Below are 25241 nucleotides of genomic sequence, written 5' to 3' on the forward strand. Positions count from 1 at the left end.
TTCTCCCGATGGAGGTAACTCAGCCATCCGAAGGAGTTGCAGGCTAATGATACCGCGGATAGCTGCTCAACACACCGCCTCTGACGACTTGGTGCAACCCTCTTTCGACGACTTGGACGAGGATCCTTAGTCCTGGGCTGCTGTTGGCCGCGAGTAGAGCTCGCATGAGGTGCCCTAAACTAGGATTATGTCAAGCTACTTGGAATAGGCGTGTCTGTGGTCTGGTGATTTGCGCATGCGACTCGTATATGTGTGGTGGGCCTGTATTCTCGAGTGAGATTCTGGCGTCAAGCACCATGCAAACACTGTTTACTGATGAGTTAGCAGGAATCCTGTTTACCGAAGGCCCATATTGCCGCGTGTAGACAAGATACCTGCGCATCTCTACGCTTTTCTCGAAGAAGAGAATAGAAAGAAATGCAGCTATCAATCCAGAGGCACTCCGTGATATCAGATGTTTACTTTGCGCCTGATGGGCGCAAAGCCTCTCTTTGCAGCTGAAGCTTCCCACAACAGCCCGTAATAAACAGTACCGCGCCGTCAAGTAGCCGAGTACGCCTAGCTCAGCTTCTGGATACATGCCCTGCTAGCACAGATCGAAGAGCTTGAGGTAGCTTGGCTTTGGGCAGTGCTGTCCTCTCAACGCAGGTGGTCACTCAGCGTGCAGTTGGGTATGGGGCGGTACCTTGGGCGATTGGTTCCCCTCATTTATCGATAAACCCGTACGGGACTGTCACTGCAGCAGCGCCCATCCAATACCTCGTCTTGGTACAGGGCTAGCTGCGCAAAGTACCACACTACCTCTCTGCCAGGTTCCCGCTGTTATTTCGGCCGACAACATCGCGCTGCTGTCGACCACTAGCCTCGTCCTTCTTTTTCCTCTTTGCACTCCACATGCAAATGCACCCACGCCAGCCGCATAGCAAACAGCTCAATACACCCTCCTGTGCGCATCCAGCAAGCCGTAAGACGCTCCCTAGACTCCCCCGGCGAGCATCTCGTCCTGACGCAGTTGGCAGACCCGGAACCCTGCGCTATTGTGTAACTTCGCCGCGCCACCGCAGTCAGTCTGTTGCCGTTTGCAGGCGCGAAGACCTCGTCTGTCCAACGCGCACTCCCCCAGTCGCCAAACCTCGTCACTGCCGCGGCGTCTGTCGTCCGGGCCGGAGACTTTGAGACCATCGAGATCCTTGGGCGTTGCGATAGCTAGAGGAGAAATCCCACGCTGAGCAGCAGCGCTTGATCCACTCACGCCCTCGTGAGAGCATTGCTGGGACATATCTGCCTTTGTTTTGTCCCCCTCTCCCAATCGACTGGAACCTCTTTGCGATTGCGGGCCCTGGTTTCCCACCCCTCCCCCTCCGGTAATTCCCCTCCAACCAGGCATATTCTCTCCCAACTGGCTTGCCAGCCCATACATACATACGCCAAGCGAGCGTCATAGCTCCAGTATCCTTCAGTCCAGGGCAGACCCAAGCCTCCCGCGACCTAGATCCCTTGTGGGCTGTGACGATTGACGCATCTTCCACTGCACACGCCCCTCTCGACGTATCGGGCAAGCATTACCTCTGCGACGTGGCCAGGGGGACACATCATCGCGAAACCTCCCGAACTGTACCAACCCGAAGATTATACAAGACGCTAGCAGCCGCTGCAGGTAGCCAAATATGTCCGACTCCCCTCAATCTCCTCCAAAGGATGTCGACCAAGGTGCACAGTCACCCGACGAAGAGCAAATGAATGATAACCAGGATCCCCACTCAGCCGGAGGGGCTGGCTACGAGTTTGAAGGTGTTAAGGAGCAAGACCGGTGGTTACCTATAGCCAATGGTATGTCTTTATCGTCCCCCCTGGACCGCCATTCTCGAATCATGATTGCTCGCCTCATGCGTTTCGATCTGTCCGTTTTTTTTCTCTCAGCCTTGCATAGCTTCCTATGTCTCATTCTTCTTTCTCCAACGTGTCGGAGGCATCGCGGGCGCTCAAGGCCGACAAATCTGATGAGCTAGATGCTAACATTCGCAATTTTGCGCCAGTTGCCCGAATTATGAAGAATGCCCTTCCTGATAATGCCAAAATTGCAAAGGAGGCAAAGGAGTGCATGCAGGAGTGTGTTAGCGAGTTTATCTCCTTCATCACTAGCGAAGGTACGTCTATACCTCTTTGGCTTTTCCCCGAGGGACTTGTTTCTACATGGAAATGCTAATATATCTTATCTCAGCATCCGAAAAATGCCAACAGGAAAAGCGCAAAACCGTCAATGGAGAGGATATTCTATTCGCCATGACTTCCCTAGGTTTCGAAAACTATGCTGAAGCTCTCAAAGTGTATCTGTCAAAGTACCGCGAAGTAAGCACCTTATTCTACCATAGTTCTTCTTGGAAGAGCATTTTTTAACAGAGCGATGTGAATCTAGCAACAAAATCAATCGAACCGAGAGCGCGTCTTGGAGAACAACAACAATAACTGGGGGAATCCCATGATCCCTGGCGAAAAAGCTGAGCCTGGCGCAGCCGGTGCCGAGTATGCCGCTCCCGAAGCAGCGAATCCCGCTGAAGGCGCTACCGACCCGAACTACATGTACGCTTCCCATGCCGGTCATAATGGAGCAGGTGCTGGCGAAGGCTACTAGAATGCCTTTGCTGGTGGGCTGAGACTGGGCTAGTTGACAGCTTAAGCCGACGGCAGTTGGTTGAGCTCCTCCTCCTATTGTCAGAGATTATATAGGCCTTGGTCTTCGAGGTGACTTCTGGATCTCGCATGACTACAGGGGCCATAGCTCTCATCTCAAAACGCGACATGTAAAAGTATCATTACGAATACTTGGCTTATCTGACTTGGAGTTTACAACATTATCGGCGTATATGAAGTCTCAAAGGACTGGGCAATAACGAGAGGAGATGAACTATACAATTCGCTACTCTCTTGTTAAAATGTATGGAATCAACTTTTTTCTTTTCTTTTCTTTCTTTTCTTTCTTTTAGTCCTTGGGCTTCAGCTACAGATGGGCGATCAGACAACTAGATTCTCCCCTCGGAGCTTCACCTGTCGACTCAGGAGCGGTCTTGAGATGCGGCACACGTCTTTTTTCGGCAGTAGGGAATTAAGGGCTTGCCAAGCAGGATAACGGATATGCATGTGGTCCAGATTGTGTATTTATGGAGTTGGAACATCGGATATGGTCTGCTACTACATTACAAGTATGTCCATTTTGCACAGGGCCTCTCCGCATCAACGCTCGTGATTCGATTGCTCATTGATGACGTACGTGACACTTATTCAGCCCCTGCTTAGGCTGTTGGCGAACTGACCTAGTTCATGCAGCCACTTTTGATAAAGTCAAATGCCTGTCTCTTTCTGCAGTCACTGTCTTTAGTAACTCGCCTGCCGTACGTAGTGTAGTCAAGTAATACTGCATTACGGTGGCGTTGGTTCGATTCATTCGTAGCCGTTTGTATGACAGAAGATGAGAAGAAGAAGGGTCTCAAGTCAGAGATGAGCTGGGACAATCACCGGGTAGCACGACACTGCACAATATAGATCGATACCTCATACACATAATAGGTACTACATCTCCGAATAATGTCCAGATTTATGTATACTCGGTACAAAGTACTCCGTAGTGGCGCAAAGAGAATTCCAGACTCCGAAGCGCCGCACGGACCAGCCGAGAGTGCTGCCTAAGCCGACTTGGCTGCGAAGCACGTGCGGAGACCCCACCTTGATTGAAAATCTTCCCTGCTACCCATTAATGTGCAGGAAAAAAAAGAATCCATGTCGCCCAGCATTGACGTTGCCACGGCTGTCTAGGGTTCTCTTCCAGCATCACTCATTCACCTGCGTTTCATTTTACAATTATCCCGTATCCTTACAGCGTGGAGCTCAAGTCATGGGCTTCAGCTTGTCCGCGAGATTTGTCGTATTCCTAAGAGCTCCGTAGCTGGGTATGGTTTTTTTCCACATTTTTCTTGCATTGCTAGATTCCCCGTAACGAACGTCACGACAAACCGCCCTTCATTCTCGCCAGCGTCTCGCTGTATCCTTAATCATCATTCATCGACCCTCGATATCGCCTTCATGCGACCATTCACTCCAGCCCCTCGAAGCCTCACTGGCCCTCTGCCCAGGAATACTCCCCCGGTAAAATCTATACTCAAGCCCTCTTCGCTTCTGGGCCGCAGGAAAGACCAGCACGACGACCTGCTCAAGGAGAGCCCCGAGGCTCAAGACACGTCCAACAAACGGCGCAAGGTCTTCTTCGACGATATAAAGAATGTGACGTACGAAGTCGGCCGGCGGACCATGGACGAAGTTAAATTAGAAGTGCGGATGGCACTGGAGGCCCATCTGCGAGGAGATGACGGCCAGTACGACGGGTTGAAGGAGATGTTTGCCAACGACAAAAAGAGGTATCTACCGCCTATTGTCGGAGAAGAAGAGGATACGCTGAAGCCCCACGAACTTCAGGTTTACCTCATGGCGTTGACCGGTTGTATTCCTATTCTGAAGAGCAAGGACTGCAATGGTCTGGTGAAGGCGATCCTCAACTGCTCGTGGCTGGGGCGAGATGCTGCCTTTGTCAAAGTATTTACACATTTTCTCGCCGCCCTAGTCAGTGCGCAAGGCTCCTATCTCAACCAAGTTTTAAACATGATTGTGGGCAAATTTCACGACACGCGTCCCTCCGCGTGGCGAGTCCCTGATTTCCCCGAGGTCTCGCGTGCCACGATGCGTGAGAGGCTGCATTCGACCCTACAGTACCTTCTGAAGATGTTTCCATCCGCCATCTCAGTTTTAGAAAACTTGCTTAGAACCAAGTTTCCGTTCCTAGACGATTCGATGAGAGTCCACATGGCCTACATCCACAACCTCCTCCAAGTCAAGGAGTACGTGCCTGATCTGGCGGAAGATGTTTTCGATATGATACTCGATCGCGTTGTCAAAATAGATTCACAAATGCAGCTGGATTTAGAAGACACGGATGATGACATCACAGCCGCCGTCATGTACGCACTGCGCGAGAACGCTCAAGAAGATGCGGGAGGCTGGGAGGACGAGGCGGATGATGATAGTGATACCGAATCCGTTGACAGCGACGACTTGGATTATGATCAAGAGGCCGTTCGGATCAAGACACTCAAAGACAGCGTGGAGAAGATGGACTCGATGCTCGATACCCTTTTCGGCGTCTACACGCCACACTTTACAAACCCCGGGTCAGATAAAGCATTTGACATGTTCACGACGATCCTACGCGAGTTTGATCAGATGGTATTACCGACATACAAATCACGGCACACACAATTTCTCATCTTTCACTTTGCGCAGCAGCACGAGCGGCTGACAGACGCCTTTTGCGGTCAGCTCATCGCCAGCGCCTTCCAGAGCAACACACCAAACATTCTGAAGCAGGCGGCCGCCGCCTATCTGGCAAGCTTTGTTGCTCGGGGAGCCCTTGTTCCGCGCAGCCTAGTGCGCACAATCTTTATGCTTTTGATCCATCACCTGGACCAGTATCGCCGGAAATATGAGCCCCTGTGCCGCGGTCCAGATCTTAAGCGATTCCACCCCTACTACAGTCTTGTACAGGCTACCCTCTACATCTTCTGCTTCCGCTGGCAAGACCTGGTGGTGTCTGCCCCGGAGTTCGTCGACCCTGAAGACCCTGCATCCTACATTGGCCAAGACCTTGAGTGGATTGGGACGGCAAGGAAAGATCTTTCGACGCACATATTCGGCAAACTCAACCCATTGAAGGTCTGTGCACCGGTTATCGTCGATGAATTTGCCAAGCTGGCACACCGACTCAATTTCATGTATGCGTATCCATTAATCGAAAGTAACAAGCGCATTCGATTGACACAATTCTTGTCATCAACTTACTCCACTGGAGGTGCCCTACGAGACTCTGGTTTTGATACCCAAGAAGAGAGCTTTCATCAGCTGGACCCGTATTTCCCATTTGACCCATACCAGCTGCCGGTAAGCAAGCGGTGGCTTGCTGAAGATTACGTGAACTGGAAATCAATACCGGGTTTGAATGCGGAAGACGATGAAGACAGCGACGATTTCGAAGATGACGAGGACGAAGATGCCCTTGAGGACCTTGAGGAGGGCACCGCTACTGATAGCGAGGGCGACTACTCTGAATAAGGGCCCCGATAAGCGATTATAAAAGAACGGATATACCCAAAGCTCCATGTGATGGATGGAACGTTTGTCTATTTATTTGGAATCTCTTGCACATCTCAGAGTTTTATCTATGAATTGCTATTTTAGGAACGGCTAGGGCACACCTACTATTTAGGACAAAAAGGAGGAGGGAGGGGGCTTGCATCGTGCTTATTTACGCAAAGAGCATATGGCCTGGGGGTGTTAGTGGCATTCCCTTTTTTTTTTTTTTTGGCATGCTGCTAATGCTGTTTTCATTATATCACTTATAAGTCTTTGTCTTGTTTTTTTTTTTTTTTTTTTCTTTAGCGAGGAGTTGGCAAAAAGGAACAGTCGATTTTTCGCGCATTTTGATTTTGAGTTTATCGCATGATGCATGCTGCAGCAGTCGTACGTAGCGTTGGTGCAGGGAAGATTTGAATTAAATGAATAAAAAAGTTATCTTCTTCATCCTGTTGAGATGCGCGTCTCTTATCCTATGCTTCGGCTATACATATTTAGCAGCTGTTGTTGTGCTATAAATAGTGGGAGAGGTAGTATTCGGCTGTTTAATATTGTCTACATGTTAGAAAGTGGGAGGAGGTGAGCGGAGACAGAGGCTGTAAGAGAATTATTTCAAATACTTTGCATGACAGCCCGCTTGGATATATTTGCCCGAGGGTTGCAAATACCACACTATATTCATTATTGTTAAACTCGAGAGATGAGCGCATAGTATGTTTAATCGTTGCGACGCCATTCGGAGCTAATGCTGCAGTTCTTGCACAAAGCGCTCCAACCTTATTAGAAATTTCGCTTTTTATTTCTCTATTCTTAGACGTCGGTATAATCTATTTTCTCCTCTTTAGAAGGATCACGCCGTTCTGCTTACCAAGGTGCCTATCTTTGTGTTTATACCCCGAATAACCATGACGGGATATTTGGGTTTTGTCGGCATTTAGCGCTTTTGGTTCTCCGCGAGGGGCAGGTACCGGGTACCTACAGGGGACTATCGGCATGGGAATTTGGCATCCAAGGAGTAGTAGTAGAAGTGCTACAAGCTTAGAATTTCAGTGCTATGGCAGTCGAGCCAGGCACTGTATGTTGCATGTACTGTATCAGGTAGTCTGCGATGGCGCTAAAAATCGTCAGCAGTAGTACTCCGTACCTTCGCCCACTACAATTTTACATCCAATGGCAAGGCAACGCTAAAGTCGCTAATCAGCGACTTCACTCAGCAAAAGTCAGATTGCCCAGCACCCGCTGAAGCTCCAGTTGTAAGCCCAGAAGCAAGTGATGCTGGGGGCGAGATTCAAAAGTAGCAGGTACCTCGAACAGCCCGCGTCCGGCAATTAGCGGTTTCAGCGCTGACCCGAAAACGAGGCCGACTAAATGCAAATCGACAGCTTGGCGCCGTTTTCGATAACCTTTCAACTCTTTGCTACCTTGACCACGTAATTGCTTAGCTCGTGAAGGTCGGAACCTCTCCCCCCTCCGCACAGGACGGCAGCGCGCGACAGCCATTCGGAGATTATTTTTGCACCTGGCGGTCGATTGCTCGGAGCGCGCACATACGCAACAAGCAGCAGCTCGAGCTTGTCTTGTCTGGGAAGGCGAGTCGCGACAAATCCCCAAACAAGGCTGAAGGGGGCGGACTATCACGCTATTCATTCGCTTCTCTGCGTTCTGTCTGTGTCGCTCAGTCGACGCCCCTAGCTATTGCCATCTGCTGCCACTGTCGGTGGCGCCGCTTGCATTGTCGTACAAGCCGTTGTTGCGATTGACTGTTTGATTGGCCGGCGCCATGGAAGCAGAGACGGCAGACTCAGATCGGCCCTCGTTCACGTCCTTCTGGAAGCGAGTGAAGCAGAAGGAAAAGCAGGAGGGCGACGGCCACAAGAAGAAGGGCAAGAAGACGGCCAGTCCAAGCTCGGCCGGCGAGCTGCAGGACGAAGCATATGCAGAGGACCAAGAAGCAGATCGAGATGCTGGTGAGTGCAGCTGACCCGACGCGTTTCCACATTCGACTCCCCGCCTGCATGGTCTATCTATTTATGCTTGAATTTGCTTGTTGAGCCTTCCCGAGCCGCTGCCCCAGTCGTCCGGATGCATGATTCCATTGTTTCCTTCGCGTGGCGGCTAAGCAACCTGCTGGGATATGGCACATGGCGAGAACCAGCCTGCGGGCGGCATCCTGGGCGCTGCACGGGCGGCTCTTGTATGATTCCAGCGAAAAGGGCAGCAAGGGACTGCCAGCGGCACATCTTAGGTGATCGTCCTGCTCTCGGCGGGTCTGTGTGCGGCTGTCATCAATTCCGGCCGTCCAGGAGCAAGCGCTTCGTGATTTGGAATAGCCAGCGTTGCTGGAGAAGTGCGGCCGACTAGCGTTTGTGCCATCTCAAATCATTCCTCGGCAGCGCAGCCATCATCACCTTTATAACCTTATAAGGGGGAGCCAGTCGCTTTATCTCAGCGCAAATTATGCCTTGCCTCTCACTCTGCCTTTTCATTCGCACCTGCTTTGTGCCCGGCGCTGCTTTGATTCCATTCATGACGGCCGGTCCCACTTAAAGTTTGGAATCTTACACCTGGGCGTTGCGCTTCAAGCCATATTCTCTACTGCACTACTTATCCACGCTATGCCTTTTCTTTGTCGTCTTTCACCGTCTGGAGAGGTTGCACGTTCCAGATCCCGGGCTCAACGTAGGAGGAACATGGACGCTGAACTAAGACTTGTGCGCGCAGATGAAAACGCTGGCAAGGATGCCGATGCCAAGGACCGCGCCCAGCTTCGACGAGCCCAGGTCAGGAAGGCCCAGATCCAGCACCGCCAGCGAAAGGCAAACTATGTCAAGCAGCTGGAGCTGGACGTGTCTCAGCTGCGAGACCTCATCACCCAGGCCCAGCAGGAGACATCGCAGATGCGAATGGAAAACGACGGCATCCGAGATCTGCTAAGGAAGAGTGAGCAGCACCTTCAGCCCAAATATCCGCAGGCCGACTCAACGTATTTCTCAAACGCAGGCTCTCCTGGCACTCTTGTGGCTGGCTTGTCTGAGCTAGACACTCAAGAATGGCTCGGTGGCGGACAACTGTCAGATCTGGACCTGAACCAGAACCCCTTGATGCCTTCGACCTCAAACGATGCGGAAATGTTTGGTCATATCAACATTGATGACATCACAGTGTCACTGGGCATTCATGATCTCTTGGGCACGCCTTGCTTTACCATCAACTCTTCCTCTGGTGCCAGCATACAGACCTCTGCCAGCCCGCCTCCTCCGCCTAGCTTTGAAAGCACTCCCCTAACACCTCCCTTGACCCCTCAACAAGAACAGACGGTGATCAATTGGATATTAGCGTAAGTTTCTCCGTCGCAGATGCAATCCAGTCGAATACATACATTCTTCAGAGCACGACTGACACAGCCCAGACTTGAAAACATTTGTTGGGACCACTTCCAATCCACCGATTTCCACAACCACGTTCCTGGTGAACACGAAGACTCTTACAACCATGCTCTCACCGCAACTGCTCTCTTCATGAATGCCGCACCTGCTTCCATCTTCACCGACCGCCAAGTGTTTACCGCTATAGACCCTGCCACAACACAAGCACCCACCTTCCACTGGCAAGCTAGCGGCATCAACATCAGCTCCCTCTGGGCCCTGGCACAATTTGAGCTTGATCCAACTGAGATCTCTCCCGTACAGATTTGGTTCGACCTAGCGTCCAAGTATTCCTACGAGCTGCTATTTTCGGACGGCTTGTTGACGGCCTTGTTGATCGAAATGAGGCCATTGATAAGGTGTATCGAGTTCGGCGCGTCGATACAGAGGCAATTCTACGAGGATGTGATTGCCAGAGTTCTAGGACCGCCTGCGGTGGTTTAATTTTGATACAACTTTTTTTTTTTCTTCTTCTCTTCTTATTTTGGCTGGATGATGATGATTGATAGTGGGACAAAATATGTGGTGGCGTACTGGTAATCTTTCTTTTTGGATTGATGGTGTACATTTATCTTCACGCTTTTCTTTGAACTGGAGTTCTGATGATGGCTGTTGGTTGTTAAGAAATACCTGAAGTCTTTTTTTTTTTTTTTTTTTTTTTTTTTTCATCATTTGAAAGTGGTAGAAAATTGGAGGTAGCACTCTCGATGGCTTTGGCCAAAGTGGAATAGCCGTTAATGGGCCAGGAGATTTGGCACAGTCTGTTAGGATATCTGGATATCTGTAGTAATGACAGAGTGTAAATAGAGAATAGGAGGGAGCGGTGCTGGAATTATTACAGCAAGGATACAAAAGTGAAACATACAACGTACCCATAAAATAAAAACTCGACTTCAAGTCTATCTATCTACAGACTATCTACAAATTTATCTCATACTCAAGTTTGGCCCCAGCCATATGATTAAAAGGGGAAGAAGAAGAGGAGGAGGAGGAGGAGGAAAAAAAAAAAAGAAGACAAAGTTCACCCATTTTTACAAAGCTTTAACCATACTACGATCATCAAAAACATCCCTCAACAGCGCCTCCACGCAGGCATCTCTATCCAGCGCTCCCATAGCATACGTCGATTCAAAGGCGAAAATGCTGAGCTGCCCAAAGAATGGCCTAAGAACTTTGGCAACCAGCTCATCCTTTCTCTCAAACCTAACATCGTCGCTGATGCCACCCGCCCCGAGGAGCGGAAGACGGCGTGGGCCGTTTTGATTAGTCGCCATCTGGGCCATTATCGTTGCATCGTCATGGCCCGCAATGGTGGTTGCGCCGAGCTCTTCGGATATTTCGTCGACCAGAGCGACGGGCTGGTACGTAGATGATCTATATACCGCCTCAATGGTATCTGTCACGAAGAGCCACTCGTGCAGTTGGAAATCATCCGGCGCAACGCAGATGAGCAGGTCGAGCAGCTTGCAAGCCTGCAAGATAGCGGCATTGACATAAATCTCGGATGCCGTGCTGTGATCCGGGGCCACGATGGACGAAATGGCCGAGTGAATCTCGGCATTGACCACGGGCCATAGCCTGGCGAGATGGATTGGGCTGACCTTGAGCACCAACGCTCGGATGACCATGTATACCTCTGCTCGCGTTGTGGATGATGGAGATGATGTCGAAGTGGCCCCGAAAAGCTCAACCACCTTATCAAAGATGGCAGGGATATCCGTAACGAAAGCATCTTCCGCAGAGGCAAGGATCAGAGTAGCGATCCTCCGCAAGTTAAGCTGTGTCTTTCGATCAGCCTCTAAACGAGCTGAAGTGGCGCCCACCCCGAATACTATTCCCGCAGTAGTAGGTGCGCTGATGCGGCCAACTATTTCTGGGATTCTATCCTTATCCGTCAATGCCCACTGCCGCAGCAACGGTAGCCAGTCATTCTGAACCAAAGCGAGGTTCATTGCGAAGAATTTACTATCGTTGAAGGCATCGCTGACATCCTTCTTCCAAGTTTTCTGGTTGTTTGGTAGCCTTGAAAGTTCGTGCAAGAGCTTCAGGGTGCTCGAGGAAACCGAATCTGGGAATGTCTTGGAGCGGAAAGTCGGACCAATAACATTCGTAGATATCGTTGCAGCTGCAGAGAGAACTCGATCAGGCTCAAGGAGGATTTTGGGTAGGTTTGGAACGATGGAAGCGAGAATGGCCACAACATCATCAGATCTTTCAATGACACCGGGAAATGTGCCGCGACGTTCAAGCTCGCCCTTAGCAACTTTGGTTCCTGACGTGCCGTTCGAATTGCTTGAATCAGTAAAAGTCGGCCTCGTGGTGAAGAGAGCAGTGAGAAGCCTTAGGAAGAGGTCCTACATCGAAATCACCGGTTAGCCAATGTACCTTTACGAGGCAATCGCAAATCAAGGAGACAAAAGCTAATATCTTACCCCTAATTCCCTACGCATCTTCCGCTGCTCACCGAAATTGGTGTTGTCGACTTTCTCGCCTAAGATGGCGGCAAATTCAAGAAGGCTAGGAAGCGTTTGTCTGTGAGGGAAAGGATTGTTCAGGAGGTCCTTCAAGAACGTTATGCAGTCTTGCCATATTTCATCCATGGCATCGTCATCCAGTGACCTGGCATATTCAACTAAGAAGACAACCAAGTCGGCATCCTGAAGTGAAATTGTCATTGTTGATTTCCGTGAGGGTTCCAACGCAGCAGGGTTCGTACGACTGTATATCGAGTTGAAAAGGGCCGGCATCGAGTGTTTTGGCCTTGCAGCATCTAAAGCTGCTAAAAAGCTAAATACGGTGACATGCTCTGCAGCGCTCGTTGAGTTTCTCCATACATCAATCACGGTCTCGAGACTTTCGAGAGTCTCCGCCGTGAAAAGGTGTTCAAGGAGACGCCTTGCCCGATTCCGCATCCTCAGAGACGTATAGTTGAAGGACGCTGATGAATTGATGTCCTGTGTAGTGGTTTCATCCCCCTGTCCCCAAGACCAGATTGAAAAGCACATTCGTACAGCATCTTGGAAGGCTAAATGAACGGTCAAGCGGTCATTTGCCGTGGCGCTTCGCGATTGGGGGGAGTCTGATTGGAAGACGCCTGACACCATGCTCCCAAAGATTGATTGAGGCTGGTCGGGGCCTTTCAGAGCCAGCGCTTGAGCTTCTTCAGCCAGCAATTGATCATGTGCCTTGGCCAGGACTTGTTCTAGAGCGTTGAGAAGGTAAATTAAAGTAGATTCCGGTGTGCCAGCCTCACTCTTGATTTCATATGATTCGTCTTCAAACAAGGTTCTCAAATGAGAGAAGGTAGCGCCTATTTGTTTGCATAGGGTTTCGACAAGGGGTATCAAAATCTGAAAGATGGACTGGGAATAAAAAGGCAGACATCTGCTTAAAAATGAGACCCAAGTGTCTAAAACAAACTGGCTGTTTGCTGAGCTTAAACCTGACTGTAGGCACTTGAGTAGCTGGGGTGGCATTATCATAGGAGGGGGCGCCATGTCGCCGGAAGAGATGGATAATCTAGTTGCATGCAGAGGATCCGCGCTTGATCGTCGCTTTTCGGCAATTGAAGATATAGCAAGCTCTGTCGCCACAGCATCATGTAACTTGAGAGCGTCAAAGACGACGTCAAGCAAAAGGACTTGCACATACGGATCCGTTTTTCCAATGGAGATTGACAGTCTATCAATGAGAATATGATCAAGATTCAGATTGAATAGAGGAGCGGCGTGATGGCTTGTGAGGAAGTGGTGAAGAACGGTCAGTGCATAACGATGCAGCTGGGAGACTCTGTTGCTCAGGTCATCGCTAGTAGGCGCAATTGCATCGCCAGTGATGCAGGCCATGCACACCCGAACAAAATAATCCTGTAACGTAATGTCGTCTTCATCTCCACCAGCTAGAAATACGTATTAACAGAGATGCTGGTATGCGCATGAAGTTATAGAATACATACTGGAAATTTGCACCTGCAGCGTATCGTTGAAGGAGAGGTGCTTAGATATAAGTACTGCCCCTGAAGTTTCTCCTGAGTGAATTAGGACGTGATAGAGAGTCCGTAGATAGTACAAGCAGAGATCTATGTCGTCATCTTCGGTGAAAGCGAGGCGGTTAGGTAGAGACTTCTCAGCTTGAAAGCCTTTTCCAACTTCGCGAAGAAAGGGTATCTCTCCAAATTTCATTACGAAGAGTAGAAATAACCTGTGTTCAATACTTAGCAAGAGAAATAGCAAATGTAGAGAGCTATTATGAATAATTACCTGTCAATGCCAACCATGTTACTGAGCCATGATTTGACAGTCATGAACAACTGCGTCCTGTCATCTAACAATCCGTCAAGCACAAGGAACAAAGGTCGTGTCAATATAATCTCATAATGATCAGTCCCACTTAATCTTTGGCCCAATTTTGCTTCAATTGTAGGGATCTTTGGCCCTCGCCGATCGGATTGAGTATCTTGAATAGTATGTGACCAAAGAACACCGAAAGCACGCCCAATATCTGCACCATCGCCAGAACTCTGGTTCACTATGATACTCGCAAGGGCGGCTTCAACATCACGACGAGATAAAGAAATAGCTGCCTGAAGCTGCCAAAGACATCGGACCGTTTCCACGTGATATTTAGGCTCAGAAGCTGCAAGATATGACCATGCATGGCGAACTAGAGGGTGTACAAGCTCAGACAACTCCGGAGTTGAGATTCGTTCAACATAATGAAGCTGCGTGATGAGATGTAGAATTGAAGAAAAGTCAGAAAACCTCAAGGGTCGTTTCTGAGTCAGTTGTGCTTTTAAAGATGACATTAACATCTTCTCATCGAACCTGTAGGTTTTGGGAACTTTCAACAAAATGAGGAGTAGGATTTTGATGTGGAAACTCAAAGAACAAGGCGAATCCTGTTCGGCCGCGTCATCAACAATATATTTGACTGCTTTGGCCAAAATCAGTTCTCCAGTTTCTATTTGAGAGAAAGGTATTGGGGAAGCCTCAGGATTTCCTTGCCCATGGACGTAAAAATCTTGGATTCTTTTCAATAAATCTTTGGCTGACAGCGAAGTAGAGGGATCAGAATCTTTCTTTTGGCTGGTTTTGCCCTTAGTAGGCTCTGCGAAAGCCCAACTTGGCACCAGTTCCAAGAGAGAAACGACAATGCTGAGGACTTGCTCTTTAAGAGATGAATTAGGGCTATCCGACAGACGAAGGGTATCTTTTCGACTTGCTGCATCTTCTAACATGGCCAAAGCGGCGAGACAGGCAAGAGGAGCATGGATTGTGCTCATCTCGCCATCATGCACATTGAAATGGGCAATGATAAACTTGACCAAAGAGAGTTTGCCGCTTCGATCTTCACTGTTAGCCTTCCCAGAGCTAATAGCTTGATCCAGAAGTCCAACGAGTTCGCCGTATATCAGACCACCCTCAATACCATCGAAAAATACGCTTGCGCTGCGTAGAACTTCTGTAAACTCTCCCTTGGCCGGGCCTTGATTCTGAAACTGCCGTACGCTCTCCACCACGGGAAGAAAGATGTCCGGTATCACCAGTCCACCAACTTCCAACTTGTCCATCAAAGAAAGACAAATTCTATATGGGCGGGTTCGTTCGGCAACTCCACCGTGAGAAGTATCTTTGATCATTTCAAGAAGAGCTTTTGTAAGGGATTGTAGACCAAACTGCTCGAAGTAATTTGTTCGAGAAGATAGCAGAGCCTGCTGACCATCTGAGGCGCCACCATGTAAGTCTGGGTTGTGTTCATTTTCGTTGCCTGCTGGCTCAGGGCCGAGGAGCCATGCCCATAATCGACGATTTAGACTCATATCTCTTCGGGTAACTACTCCAACAGCCGCTCTCAAGAGAAGTTCCAGATCACCAGGTTTAACAAGAGATTGTAACACTTTGGAATTAAGTGGGAGATGTGAGACAAGCAGATCAAGAAAGCCACGCTGTATCAACAGCTGCTCATCAGAAAGCCCACTAGCAAAACATCTCACCAGCAAACCCGGTTCTGGAGAGGTAACAATAGCAACAATCTCGTTACTATAGTTGCCTTGGTCTGCATCGTTTTGGCCATTTTTCTCGCTGGATGTAACGATAGATGAGTCCGAGCCCAGGACAGGCAGATTTCGAACCAAGTAGGCTAGAGCACCGGCACGGCGGCCATGGCTTGTAACAGAGGCCAGAAAGAAGCATTGCCAAAAGAAATCGTCACCGGTGGCATGTTGTTCCGTGAGAGTGACGCTATCTGCTGGTCGGATAGCATTCTTGAAGCTTCCCATCAGTCGCATAGTTCGATCAAAATCCTCGCTAGTTTCATCTTCTAAACCAGGTAGCAGTGCCAATATTATTGATTTCATAGCTGGACGTAAGGACCTGGAATCGACACCCGTAAAATGGCGCTCAAGAAGGTCGAGATATGGAGACCGGACGGAGAGTGATGCAAAAGAGAGGGTGGGTGCCAATCCAGGAAGGTATAGAGGGAGGTCTCGAGAGAGCCCATCTTTCCCAATCGTTTCAAATACATAATTATAAACTTCGAGCGCCTTCTGGTGTACACCCGAGGGTAGAGACGGGTTTAAACATTGTGATAAACGTTTCGCGACGGTAATCTTGGAGGGAATAATAGTGCTGGCGGGCGGTCGAGCTTGCAGGCTCTGTCCGAGGAAGTCAGTACGTCATGTTGCAGAACGATTAGGGTTGTGTTTTGGTTATATCTAACCTTAAGGAGCCTGTTGAGGAAGGATATATAGTCAGCCCATTCCTCTAGAGCTGTTTCGAATAAGAGCAACGCCTTGTCGACTCCAGCAGCATATCGACGGTATGCCTTGTCCTTAACCGGGGCATCTCCTGGAGTCTCTAAATCAGCTAAAGGACGAAGAAAATCCATTCCCCAATGAATCCTACCCACCTCCGCCGAGTTGGTTCCTCCATTGTCGTGGAATGGGCGAGTCCCGCCCAGAGCTCTCTGGCGACCCGGAGCGTACGCCAGGACCCAGTTCAAGCGCCATTATGCCGGGCTAATTGGTTCATGGGTGAGATCAATGACAACAGCGTTTGGAAGTCGGGAAGCGAGTCGCATAGCGGCGAGAAACAGCTGTAGCTACAATGCAGCTGCTGGACAGCTTCACGATGATTCGCCAGAGTTGAAGTCGTCCAGAAGGCTACGTTTCAGTGGTTGCGCCCAAAACGCGGGAGTCGACAGAGCTAAGGTGCCGACATACGTAGCCAACCCCACTATAGGTGATTGATTGGCACCGACTGACGCAAGGCTACAGGCCCTGGCGACCAATACGTACCGACCACAGCGGACCAGGCAGCGCCACAGTTGATCCAACACCTTACTTCGGAGCTCTTTCGCTTCCAGTTTCCTCCACTGCTCTGTTCGATCCGCCTCTCGTCGTCGCCGCGACCAAAGTGCAATGGCATGATGGATGGCAAGGCTGTCTCGATAGCAGCAAGACCGCGCAACCCTCTAGATCTTGCTAGATGAGTGCCTATTAGGTTCCGCCCTCCTTGAAATGCAACAGAACTGCGCACCACGATGGGACAGGAGAGCGATTCCCCCGTCGAGGAGCAACCCCCTCCGCTCCCACCTCGACCACACGCGAGCAGCGTGAGCAGTGCGGTAGACCCGAAAGCCTTTCAGGCTCAAGCGACGACTGCTATAACATCGTTGGATATCCAGACACTGTCCTTTCCCGACGGGACGCGGGGAACATTCTCCACGCATTCCCGGTCTACATCGACACCCATAGGCAGCGGCTATACGTCTCCAAATCCCCCCCGGCCAAGCAGCTCGGGGGCTGAAGGCGACGATGCCGCCAGTATCATGAGCTTTGCGCCAACGATGCGCCCGGCGGGAGACATTGCCAGCTTGTTGACGTCCTCGCTGAGCAAGAAGAGCGCCGCATGGAATCTGCTAAAGGCGCAAGCGGCAAATGCCCAACCATTTGAGAAACATTACAGAAGCGCAGATGATCGACTCGCCAATTTCGAGAAGGAGTTTGATGCGCTTCCCGATGAAACAAATGAGTACTTCAAGGACGACGAAAGGTTGGCCATTTGGCGCTCGAAACTAAAACAGTACATGGTCCTATCCTCTGCCGGCAAACCCATCTGGAGCCGACATGGAGACCTCAATCTTATAAATTCCTCCATCGGAGTGGTACAAACCATCATATCTTTCTACGAAGGCTCCAAAAACCCCCTCCAAGGTTTCACAGCTGGCAACACCCGGTTCGTGGTATTGACTCAGGGGCCACTCTATTTTGTAGCTATCAGCAAGCTTGGGGAGAGCGACTCACAGCTACGTGTACAACTAGAGGCCTTATATATGCAAATCTTATCAACCCTCACGCTACCTTCTCTAACCAACATATTCGCGAATCGACCGTCCACCGACTTGCGCAAACCGTTGCAAGGAACCGAAGCTCTGTTGTCATCGTTAGCGGACAGCTTCACGAAGGGCTCTCCCTCAGCATTGCTAAGCTCATTGGAATGTTTAAAGCTGCGCAAATCTCAGAGGCATACAATTAACAATACATTTTTGAAATCAAGGGCCGACAAGCTGCTCTACGGGCTCATTGTTGCTGGAGGCAAGCTTGTCAGCGTTATTCGGCCCCGGCGCCATTCTCTTCACCCTAGCGACCTCCAGCTCATATTCAACATGCTCTTCGAGTCGGAGGGCATCAAAGCTGGAGGTGGCGAAAACTGGATTCCACTGTGCCTGCCGGCCTTCAACAATAAAGGGTATCTATATATGTATGTCAGCTTTTTCGAAGGGGTGTCAGGCGAGCAGGCGACGGCACCCGCTGCGGCCGTGGGACAGCCGGTGGGCGAAGAGATTGCCATGATCCTCATCAGCGCGGACAGAGAAGCATTTTTCAGCCTCAAGCAGATGCGAGACGACGTCGCGCAACAGCTGGCAAAGAACGGCAGCCTCGCCATCATCCGAGATGCCGCTCGTGCTGGTCGCCCCAGCATGGCGCAGATCGCGCCAGGAAGCCCGATTTGCCATTTCTTGTTTAAGTCGCGAGCGAATGTGCAATTCTGCATGTCAAATCTAGAGCCGGCTTTCAGCCATCCTGTAAAAAGAAGACGTCTCATGACGGTATATCACGAGCTCCATGCCTCGACACACGCAAAGAATGCGCATCTTAAGATTTTACAATGCGTAAGCGATGACTCTACATCTCTTGCTTGGCTCACTCCTGCGTTTGAACTCTACTGCATTGGTGGGCCTAATTTGTCACGAGCGGCAATGGCGCAGGGCGCCAATAAGATTATGCAATGGATTAAGAGAGAAGAGAACCGGTTGTTCATCATTGGTGGCGGTGTATTTTGACACCTTTTTCTGAGTTCATAAATCATTATCATACAAATTGCAATTTGATCCAGCCCCCTTATACAGTGCCACTGCCTTGCCTCGCATTCCTATCAACGGTAATGTTAGTGACGACAGAAGCCGCAGGTTGCTCTTTTTTCTCTTGTGTCATATCAATTTGTTGTAGTTTTTTTTTTCTTCTTCTTTTTTTTCCCGATTTTGTTCTCTGTGCTTTGTTCCTTGTCACTGTGCTTTTTTCCATTTTCGGTCCCATTTTAAGTCGGCTTTGGAATTTCAGCCACAGTGATGATTGTTGAAGGCTGAGTGTGATTGTTGCGTTTGCCGTAAGCCGTCTCCATTGGCAAGGTGCTCATCCTCCTGGAGCCCCTACTTGGGGGTGGTTGTAAATCAGAAAAGCCTTCGCCAGGACGTGAAGGCCGCTGTCGTTTAATCGTCAATGAGCGCTTGGCCCATTGCAGCACCTTGTCGTTGACGCTCGCCCGGCGCTTAGGCAATTGCACCCAGCTGTCGTCATAGCTTCGCTGAGGCGGCGGTGGAACTTTGTCTTTGCTCTCCGCAAAGTAGGACGTCTTAGGAGGCGGGGGGTCCAGGAAAGATTCGGAAAAGGGAGCATCAAAGTCCTCGTGGAAACGAGGGCTGCGGATGGGGCTGCGTGACTGGAATTGAAGATCCGGCTGGCTGGCGGCGGGCATCAAGAGGTGGAAGTCGGGTTTGCGTGAAGCCATGGCGAAGGTGGTGTATTATGTCTAATGCTGACTGTCAAACGAGCGTGTTTATCAAAAGAGTGTGAGGGTTGAGAACGTTGGCAAATAAATTGCAGAGAAATAGAAAATCAGGTCATTGACGCAGACGGGGCGAGATATATGGCCACAGCAGGTATGATGTTGGCTACAGGGAAGAAGAGCTCTCTTATAAGTGCTACGAGGTGCTCAAGGCCTAATCTCCCTGGAAACGCGCCGCTGGGAGGTTTTTAATCAAAGTTCAGAAACCCGGCGGTTGACGAAATGAAAAAACTCTATAATGTCTCTCGGAAGGGCGGGAAGGAGAAAAAGAGACGGGCGAGCGAAGGGAACAAAAAAATTTGCCCTATGCCTCTCCGGCAGTGCAGCCAACGAGCAGCGCAGAAATTATTAACAGATGCAGCTAATGGCCCGTACCACCAAGCGTTGAAAGGATTGCCGCATGTCATTATCCACAGTGCCCCTGACTAGAGCGCGTCGTGCTGGTGGAGTTGCGGGGGGCCAGCCAGTCAAGATCCGGAGATGGCCTGTAGGGCCCCTCTCCAGGGGCATTGCGGCGCTAGGGTTCAGGCCCGGTAGCGGCCGGCAGAGTCCAGGCAGGGCACGCTGTGACCTTGAAACGGTGCTGAATGGGTGGCCTGGACTCGCACTTGTGATGCCGAGGGAGCTGCGTGCCAAAGTTTAATGGGCTCTTGGGCCTCTATTCGAGCAGCAGCTCGTGTTTGCTTGGGATTTGGGGGGGGGAGGTCTGATTGCTTTCGTTTTTCTTTGTTGCTGGCTGTTGCCGTTGCTGTTGATCTCGCTGCTGCAGGTCCAGCAGAACAGAGTGAGGTTGGCACATGTCCTCAATTTCGTTGGCCACAATCCCACCGCTTGTACTGCCCATCTCGTTTTTAATCTCCGATCATATTTCTAGAACAATGTCCCGGACCTAAAGAGACCCAACCGCTACGCTATCGTCGGTACCAGTGGTGCATACCGTTAGTGGTGGTTCTATTCCGTGGTAGCTGGGCGTGGCAGGCTGGCAAGGCAGTTTAAAGATTGGAAGGGGGCCTTGCTGGCGAGGCCACGTGAGCCACATTTCGGAAGACGCTGCATGGGAAATCATTTCGCCAAAGTGCACGCATAAACGAGGGGAGAGTCACCTGTGCACGCCCACTACTCCATAGTAGTACTAAGGCGAAACGGCAGCATCCAAGCGGTGGGAAAACAAAAACACGACAGAGTTCAGCTACGTCTCGGATAAATGCCAAGCCTGTACCGCAATTGGCTGGAAACAGACCCAGTCCTGGTTCCTGGATCCCGCGCCTGCGAGGCCAAAGCTATCTGCCATCACAAGATACGACTTCAGCTACTCGTGATGGCTGCAGACAACAATAGCGTTATGGTTGATATGAAGCAATGACACCATCTATTGGCACCACGTGTCTGTGCTATGACCTCATTAGCATGAGTACAGTTTGCATGGACTGAGATATGAGACTACAAAGAGCAATGATGCTCAGCACTACTAGCAGCGCACAGTTGTTATTCGAGGCCACATGATAGGAGCAACGCTTTGAAGCCTCCAGTACCTCAGCCATTCTCCCGAGGCAACACCAACGGCTCAAAACTCTAAATGACACCTCTGGAAACTACAAGGCTAATGGATGCCAGGTGCTTGTGGCAATTGGAAAACTGCATTTTTATCTGCAATCTACCGAAATAAATCAATGAGCTCATCTTGCATCTCTAGGGTAGTGAGTGAAAGGCTTGGTGCGGCCCATGCTCTACGAAGTACCTCGTACACTTTGTGATGAAATGTAGTCCTCGGTCCTTTTCAGCGACGATGCCAAGTACTACTAATATTTATCATCCATATCTACTAATCGGCGTCCATCTATTTGTAGGCGGCAGCATGTATTTCGCAGCGCTATATGATGGCTAAATGAACGTTCTGACCCGATTACTAGGATTTACTTATTGGACGACCTGATAGAACGCAAAATATAACGCCATGTTGTGTATACGTTACCTTATTCTCACGGGCAGGTACGCCCGAGTGCCCTTGTATGCGCCACGCATTCCAGTGAAAGTGATTCATCGCGGCTTCCTCCTTTGCTCCTTCCCACCGTTGCTTTGTATTCCATAATACCAGATGGACCTTCCATTGTGCATCGCGTCTTTCTCGCCGAAATGCCGACGCCTAGGTAGGTAATCAGGCTTCCTTGCCACGATCCATCCTCTATATCTGAAAATGTTTGTACCAAAAGTCCTGGTCGCGATCTTCTTGGAGTTGGTTTACAGTTCTCGCGTTCTGGAAGTTTTTGATTCGCAGGTATCGACCCATCGTCTTTGGCTTTTCTGCTTCTTGTTCTATTCCCCGAGCCCGTCTATGTTATTTTAATGTGTATGATATTTTCGTCTTTCCCTTCCCATCACAGCCAGGATTTGCCTCGTTTCTATGGACGCTGCTCGATTACGACAGAGATCTGCCAGCCATTCTTCGCTGCGCAGCCAGTATCGATATCAAACCAGAATGATCAACTACCCCAATCCTCGTCCGCCAGCTCAAAGGCACCCGTTACGCAGAGTCAACCAGAATTCCGCCCTCTTACGCTCACCCGGTCCCTTAGAGAGCATGCTGAAGACTACCACCGAGACAGGTGACATCGGCATCTTTTCTATCAGGCCAAACTCTTCTTCAGCGCCCTTTGATCGACCAAACAGATCCATGTCGCATCCCAGAGATGTGGATTTATTGCTTCCAGCACGCTCTTCGGGGTATGATGAAAACTACTACTACCATCCAGATGACCATAAAAGACTGCGGCCGTATCGCGATACGGCTTCTGAAATCATTTCTCTCTATGGCTCTGAAAGTCAGCACACTCAACTGTCCTCACCAGCGAGTCTTGAAGATGACCCCAGGTCGTATTCAATGACTACAACCAGTTCAAAACGGATCCCTTCCCAGAAATCTACAGGTACATTACAAAGCCAATCCAGCGGAAGTGGCTTCCAACGTCCAAGATCCCCTTTTCCTTACCCGACCCGATTGAAGCGCCCCGGAGTTCGCCCCGCTTCTCCAGCTCTCAGAGATAATGGGGATGTTGACTATAGTAGGATGGTTGAGTTAGAGCGCTTTTCTCAAGTAGGTCTCCAACTTGGAACTTTTACAGAAATCTCTTCATGACTGACATATTTCGTGTTTGCAGAGAACTGTTCATGGGTCATACAAATCTACTTATATCCAAGGCTCTCGACGGCCACCTCCGCTTTCAATTCGTGCAGAAGTCAATAGATCAACAACTTCTCTGCCGTCAAGGCCACTGCACTCGCCTCATTTTTATGTACCGGGATCTTGCCAGGCCAGACCGCACAATCCTGCCATGGTGTGGGCACCCATGCAGCCAAATAGAAATCAACCATGTCCCACGGATCAAAGCATTCGGTCGGCTAGTCTTACGTCCATCGTTGAGATGTATGATAAACCAGTAACTTCAAATTCAAATTGTGCGCCTCTCCGATCGACCGGCTCTATTTATTATGACTACAGTGAACAATTCGAAGACCGGCCATCTTGGGACATTGACGTAGATGTGCCGCTTCACCCTATGCCACAGAGAACTGAAAATATTCGTCAATCCCTGCTACTAATGGACGATATCCAAGGGCAATTTGATATTGGTGAAAATGATTCAGACTCGTCAAAATCCAATATGCAAGAAGCTGAGAAAGATTTGATTGAGCCTTCACACTTATCAATCACTAGGAAACGCCATTCTGAAGGAACAGAAACAAAGCAGCTGACCCTCCAAGATGAAAATGGCGCCACGGATATCACAACTTCCGATTTATTGAATTCTATTGAAATTGCTTTAAATGCCTTTTCTGAAAAAGAGCAAAGCCAGCCACTAGCTGTCTCGAATGAAGCGTCACCAAACACAGAACTAGATACCGCTGAGATGGGTTCAGTGATGAGCAATCCAGCTTCTACAGGATCAATATCGCCTCTGACAACGTCTTCTGATATCTTGAAAGCCAACTTTGATATAGTGGAAGACCTTCGAAGCCGGCCACCGTCTCAAACCGGCGGTATCTCAAAGTTAAGATATTCACTAGATCCCGCATTGTCCGACTTTGCCTCTGTTTTATCATCTTTTGACCGCATAGGAAGAGTGTCAATTTCGAAAGACAGCGAAGTCCAATCTATCGACATGGAAAACAATGAATCATCTGTATTCCAGCCAAACGAGGCGGAGGCACCTGTTTTGAAGAGACTGAGCGAGTGCTCGCTCTTACCGTCCACAGACAAGTCTGGTACAGAGGAGAAGGCGTATCCGAAATGTCACCGACGACATATCGCAACACTGATGATTAGTACGACTGGTGCCATCTCAGATGACATTTCCAAAAATAGCTCCAGGCGAGAGGACGGGTTACCAATTCTCTCACCAGAGCCCATTTCCCCTGCACGCGAGCTTAGGGTCAAGGAGAGTATTCCTCAGCTAATGAAATCTTTGCCTCCGCTACCGAGAGAAGCTGGGAAACTCTCAGGCTATGGCACTGTAGGCTTATTATCATTACCTAGTTGCTCTGGGTACGAACCTTTGATGCCAAGCAAAGACGAGCCTTCGGGAATGAACCAGAGATCTTTGTCAGCCGTTCTATCACCGACCTCGCAAAACATCCAATCAAAATTCAGCACAAGGGCTGTGGCATCACCTTCTTCACCCCGAATCATTCCTGATGCAACATGCTCCGTTGCAGCCAGCAGGCCAGTGTATAACGCCTTGCAAGATTATGGACATACCCCAGCGGGTCGGCCAGCACTCAAGCTCAAAGCGTCACACAGCCAACTCGACCCGGTTCGGCCCAGTCAGAGCGGGCTTTCTCCGTATAACAATCGATTGAAACAGTGCAACTCACTCGCAGAGTTGGCGGCCTGTCCTAAAAAAGACGTAGTGGATGAAAAAGTTGACACGGCTATGGGTGGCAAAGCGCAGGTATCGAACTGCGAACCCAACAGTGACAATTTGGTGATAGCAGACGAGACGTCTATCCGCTTTCGGCCGTCTTCTCAGCCGTCAGATCAGTTCAATATCCCTTATCCACCATCGCCCATCAAAACTGCAGTTCACTCAAACCCTATTACACCAATACCTGGGACAGCCTTGACCGAAGCGCATAGCTATGATATCAGCCCGAGTGGACCACGTGGACTACGAGGCAAATTTCCGCTGCTTCGGATGCAGTTTGCTAGCTCACAACGATCAGCTATCGCATCAAAAGACAACGGATCTATGCCTTCTTTGGGTATGAATAGACTCTCGACGCTCCCCACCGCAGCCGGTAAGGGCACAAATATCACATATGGGGAAGGGGCTAGTAATAAATATCTGCCACCTCTTCCTGAGATGAATAAAGCAGAATGGCGTATAAAGAGGTGGGCGCGAGATGCTAAAAAGGCTGTTCGGCTATATGTGAAGAAAGCACTGGATCGATCTCTCAAAGCGAACACATGAGTAATAGAGCCTTGCTTAACTAGAGCTTGGGCAAAGTTCTGAATGTGGTGGCC

At 49.8% G+C, this 25241-nt stretch overlaps 9 protein-coding genes across 9 annotated transcripts; 5 read left to right on the forward strand and 4 right to left on the reverse strand.

The window, feature by feature from the left end:
• Nucleotides 1–976: 976 nt before the first annotated feature.
• TrAFT101_003759 (uncharacterized protein) lies at nucleotides 977–1279 on the reverse strand (the record flags this gene model as incomplete). Its single annotated transcript, XM_066126982.1, has 1 exon — nucleotides 977–1279. The coding sequence occupies one exon, from the start codon at nucleotides 1277–1279 to the stop codon at nucleotides 977–979; it is 303 nt and encodes a 100-aa protein (XP_065983090.1).
• A 388-nt stretch (nucleotides 1280–1667) lies between these two features.
• TrAFT101_003760 (uncharacterized protein) lies at nucleotides 1668–2632 on the forward strand (the record flags this gene model as incomplete). The annotated part of the gene is made up of 4 exons (XM_024903109.2): nucleotides 1668–1830; nucleotides 2037–2147; nucleotides 2222–2349; nucleotides 2417–2632. The coding sequence occupies 4 exons, from the start codon at nucleotides 1668–1670 to the stop codon at nucleotides 2630–2632; spliced, it is 618 nt and encodes a 205-aa protein (XP_024766475.1).
• Nucleotides 2633–3785: 1153 nt separating this feature from the next.
• TrAFT101_003761 (uncharacterized protein) lies at nucleotides 3786–6775 on the forward strand. The gene has a single exon (XM_024907320.2). The coding sequence runs from the start codon at nucleotides 4078–4080 to the stop codon at nucleotides 6151–6153; it is 2076 nt and encodes a 691-aa protein (XP_024766474.2). The 5' UTR covers nucleotides 3786–4077; the 3' UTR covers nucleotides 6154–6775.
• An 832-nt stretch (nucleotides 6776–7607) lies between these two features.
• TrAFT101_003762 (uncharacterized protein) lies at nucleotides 7608–10491 on the forward strand. Its single transcript, XM_024907319.2, has 3 exons — nucleotides 7608–8141; nucleotides 8896–9511; nucleotides 9584–10491. Exons 1-3 carry the CDS (start codon nucleotides 7955–7957, stop codon nucleotides 10041–10043), a joined length of 1263 nt encoding a protein of 420 aa, XP_024766473.1. The 5' UTR covers nucleotides 7608–7954; the 3' UTR covers nucleotides 10044–10491.
• On the reverse strand, nucleotides 10413–16770 carry TrAFT101_003763 (uncharacterized protein). The gene is made up of 6 exons (XM_024902250.2): nucleotides 16506–16770; nucleotides 16317–16444; nucleotides 13859–16251; nucleotides 13555–13799; nucleotides 12032–13497; nucleotides 10413–11953 (listed from the first exon to the last, which is right to left on the reverse strand). Exons 1-6 carry the CDS (start codon nucleotides 16603–16605, stop codon nucleotides 10631–10633), a joined length of 5655 nt encoding a protein of 1884 aa, XP_024766472.1. The 5' UTR covers nucleotides 16606–16770; the 3' UTR covers nucleotides 10413–10630.
• On the reverse strand, nucleotides 16722–17023 carry TrAFT101_003764 (uncharacterized protein; the record flags this gene model as incomplete). The annotated part of the gene is made up of 2 exons (XM_024903159.1): nucleotides 16722–16831; nucleotides 16894–17023. The coding sequence occupies 2 exons, from the start codon at nucleotides 17021–17023 to the stop codon at nucleotides 16722–16724; spliced, it is 240 nt and encodes a 79-aa protein (XP_024766471.1).
• On the forward strand, nucleotides 16954–19088 carry MON1 (Vacuolar fusion protein mon1). The gene has a single exon (XM_024907318.2). The coding sequence runs from the start codon at nucleotides 17139–17141 to the stop codon at nucleotides 18939–18941; it is 1803 nt and encodes a 600-aa protein (XP_024766470.1). The 5' UTR covers nucleotides 16954–17138; the 3' UTR covers nucleotides 18942–19088.
• Nucleotides 18828–19972, reverse strand: TrAFT101_003766 (uncharacterized protein). The gene has a single exon (XM_024907317.2). It carries the CDS (start codon nucleotides 19664–19666, stop codon nucleotides 19196–19198), a length of 471 nt encoding a protein of 156 aa, XP_024766469.1. The 5' UTR covers nucleotides 19667–19972; the 3' UTR covers nucleotides 18828–19195.
• A 2227-nt stretch (nucleotides 19973–22199) lies between these two features.
• Nucleotides 22200–25188, forward strand: TrAFT101_003767 (uncharacterized protein; the record flags this gene model as incomplete). The annotated part of the gene is made up of 2 exons (XM_024909290.2): nucleotides 22200–22814; nucleotides 22879–25188. 2 exons carry the CDS (start codon nucleotides 22200–22202, stop codon nucleotides 25186–25188), a joined length of 2925 nt encoding a protein of 974 aa, XP_024766467.2.
• Between the last annotated feature and the right edge of the window lie 53 nt (nucleotides 25189–25241).

The sequence above is a fragment of the Trichoderma asperellum genome, chromosome 2 (assembly GCF_020647865.1).
Source record: "Trichoderma asperellum chromosome 2, complete sequence".
Classification (NCBI taxonomy): Eukaryota; Fungi; Ascomycota; class Sordariomycetes; order Hypocreales; family Hypocreaceae; genus Trichoderma; species Trichoderma asperellum.

What these genes read in the sequence shown, in the direction of transcription:
- TrAFT101_003761 (XM_024907320.2), top strand. Translation starts at nt 4,078, where the DNA reads ATGCGACCATTCACTCCAGCCCCTCGAAGCCTCACTGGCCCTCTGCCC.
- TrAFT101_003762 (XM_024907319.2), top strand. Translation starts at nt 7,955, where the DNA reads ATGGAAGCAGAGACGGCAGACTCAGATCGGCCCTCGTTCACGTCCTTC. An exon ending in AGAAGCAGATCGAGATGCTG is followed by an intron (nt 8,142 to 8,895) that starts GTGAGTGCAGCT and finishes TTGTGCGCGCAG; the next exon opens with ATGAAAACGCTGGCAAGGAT. An exon ending in GTGATCAATTGGATATTAGC is followed by an intron (nt 9,512 to 9,583) that starts GTAAGTTTCTCC and finishes GACACAGCCCAG; the next exon opens with ACTTGAAAACATTTGTTGGG.
- TrAFT101_003763 (XM_024902250.2), bottom strand. Translation starts at nt 16,605, where the DNA reads ATGGCGCTTGAACTGGGTCCTGGCGTACGCTCCGGGTCGCCAGAGAGC. An exon ending in TCCTCAACAGGCTCCTTAAG is followed by an intron (nt 16,252 to 16,316) that starts GTTAGATATAAC and finishes TTCCTCGGACAG; the next exon opens with AGCCTGCAAGCTCGACCGCC. An exon ending in AACATGGTTGGCATTGACAG is followed by an intron (nt 13,800 to 13,858) that starts GTAATTATTCAT and finishes TATTGAACACAG; the next exon opens with GTTATTTCTACTCTTCGTAA.
- MON1 (XM_024907318.2), top strand. Translation starts at nt 17,139, where the DNA reads ATGGGACAGGAGAGCGATTCCCCCGTCGAGGAGCAACCCCCTCCGCTC.
- TrAFT101_003766 (XM_024907317.2), bottom strand. Translation starts at nt 19,666, where the DNA reads ATGGCTTCACGCAAACCCGACTTCCACCTCTTGATGCCCGCCGCCAGC.